Below are 2,322 nucleotides of genomic sequence, written 5' to 3'. Positions count from 1 at the left end.
AAGTGCCTGTTGACCAATTATAGCTTTCCTTTCGTCCTCGCTGTCTCGGGGCCTGGTGCCTTATGAAAATCTCAAGAGGATTGGCATACCGCCGTGAAACTATATCGGGATGCGTGACTACTCTAGCGCAACCTTGTGGATTGATTATTATTATTAAGAATCCTTAATTACGTCGATGACCACTTTTTTTGCGCAGCGTTTCCCCATGTAAGGTTTCGAAATACTGCGCAATAAAAGTAGGCTTTAACGTAATGAAAGGATCTTAAACAGAGACACTGCCAGGGAGGACGATAATCACGGCAAGAGCCAATCAATACCTCCCGGCGGTCTTACCGGCTTAATCCTGACAGCGGCTCCCCTTTTTATATTCGCTGCCCGGGAGCTCCTCCACCACAGCTATTACTCGTCCGCATGAGCGGTACAAACGCATTTCCAAATGCAGTTCCCGACCATTCGAAACTCACGATGGACACCGCATATGGAAAAATAGATATTTCACACCTCGCTGCCTCCTCCGGCACCAACACCGGTCTCATTTTTCTAAGTTCAAAAGTCACCTCAAATATCCTTTTGCGTCCGGTTTCTCGGTGGCTTCCCGGTTACCCAGTCTCAAGCCACTTCCTAATTATTTCCATCAACGTCCGCACCTGTCCTAACCCGGTTCAAATGTCTTATCCAATAGCCTTGTGCAAACAATTTCGCGGTTACACATTATCCGAGCAAGTGCACAATTCTTCACATTGACTTCCTGATGCATCAGCACGATATTCCAGAAATGGCACCTAATTCCATGCTACAACTCAATACTCCATCCAAAAATAGCAAACCGCCTGCAATGTAGGACAACTCACTTCGCATACCGCCTCCCGAACACATCAGCAACACAACCCGCTTCGGCAATAGACACAACAGCCAACACATTGAAGCAAACCCCACAACCAATCTCCACTCCCGACACATCCTTGCATCGCCATTGGTAATATCCGGCCCTTACTTTTCCACTTGCCGGTGCGTTTGCGCAATTCAAAACTGGCACTTTGGACGGAAACGGATAAGTACCTGTTGAAGTGTTGTTGCACATTCGAAATTGAAAAGGTTTGTCACCTTTGAGTGTTCCATTGCTATTTTGAGGTCGGCACATGTTTGTCATCTATGACATTACACCATGTCCGACACCTTGCACCGGCACAAAGTTCCATCATCTTATCGGAACAGAAATTTGCCTTTTTGGCGTGCATTACTTACGTTAAAGGATGTGCGAGCCGAAAGAAGTAGCACTACACGTCTGACAACTGCATGCCATGTTTGACTGTTTGAGGAAAATGTGATGACACATCCATTGGCAAATTGCAATATTGGTTGCCACTTTGGTCTTGCACCACAACAACCCTTTTTGATAGTTGCCGTCTGCAGTTATCACCCCGCGCTGACTGATTGAGTAATCAGTGATAACGGTTTAATCATTGTTTAAGCTGATTACTCAATCAGTTTGTGTCCTTTGTGTGTGATCGGATATAACAATTGAAAACTTCAGATTTCATGACCTCACCTAGATATGGAACATGAACTGATTGCATGTCATAACCGAACAAAGTAACGGTTGTGCACTGATGTTGTGATGTTTCCATTTCCATTTGTGAAGTGTGTTTCCAATTATGGATGTGGTGAATGCTGCCAATTCCGGACTGCAGCTCCGCTGTTAAGTGACAACGTTCCGGCGGACCATTGAACGGGATGGCCACCGATCTTTCAAACTCCGTGGGCGCGTTGAGCGATGACACTTCGACCACCTCATCTAGTGTTTCAACTCGGACGACCTCGCTGGCATTATCCTTGCCGCATTGTTGGGCTTTACACACCGGGACAAGTGGGTCGCCCACTGATCGTCCTCCGTGGCGCCCGGCTGCCTCTGCAAGAGATTTACGCCTGCATGTCGTGATTTTGCCACATGTAGGCTGGGCGTCGCCACCCACCGTTCATATGTCATACAGGTCAGGCGCCCCCCATACGACCATTGGACGACACCTATGACTTGCGACGCAGAGGCGTGTGGCAAAATCACAACGGGCGCACGCCCGCTGAGGTCGTTCGCATGATGTCGGCCCTGTCCGCCTGATGCTGTCCTCATCCGCTGTAGAACTACTCAAATGGGAGAATAGAGCTGGGAAGGGAAATGTATAACTACACTAGTACTAATGTAAGCTATGCCAAGGATGCTGATATAAGAGCTGCCTTCCTGACTAATACTGCTGGGGATGAGTGTAACACTAAGAAAAAAGAAGAAAGGTGTGGCTTTTCTACTATGATCTTAGACTGACTAAT

At 47.3% G+C, this 2,322-nt stretch overlaps 2 protein-coding genes across 2 annotated transcripts; both read left to right on the top strand.

Annotated features, from left to right (window-relative positions):
• Positions 1-411: 411 nt before the first annotated feature.
• Positions 412-744, top strand: PtA15_10A100 (uncharacterized protein; the record flags this gene model as incomplete). The annotated part of the gene is made up of 1 exon (XM_053160243.1): positions 412-744. The coding sequence occupies one exon, from the start codon at positions 412-414 to the stop codon at positions 742-744; it is 333 nt and encodes a 110-aa protein (XP_053024236.1).
• Positions 745-1,734: 990 nt separating this feature from the next.
• On the top strand, positions 1,735-2,116 carry PtA15_10A99 (uncharacterized protein; the record flags this gene model as incomplete). The annotated part of the gene is made up of 2 exons (XM_053160973.1): positions 1,735-1,867; positions 1,992-2,116. 2 exons carry the CDS (start codon positions 1,735-1,737, stop codon positions 2,114-2,116), a joined length of 258 nt encoding a protein of 85 aa, XP_053024235.1.
• Positions 2,117-2,322: the final 206 nt, after the last annotated feature.

The sequence above is a fragment of the Puccinia triticina genome, chromosome 10A (genome assembly GCF_026914185.1).
Source record: "Puccinia triticina chromosome 10A, complete sequence".
NCBI classification, from domain to species: Eukaryota; Fungi; Basidiomycota; class Pucciniomycetes; order Pucciniales; family Pucciniaceae; genus Puccinia; species Puccinia triticina.
This window is presented reverse-complemented; position numbering and strand designations above follow the sequence as displayed.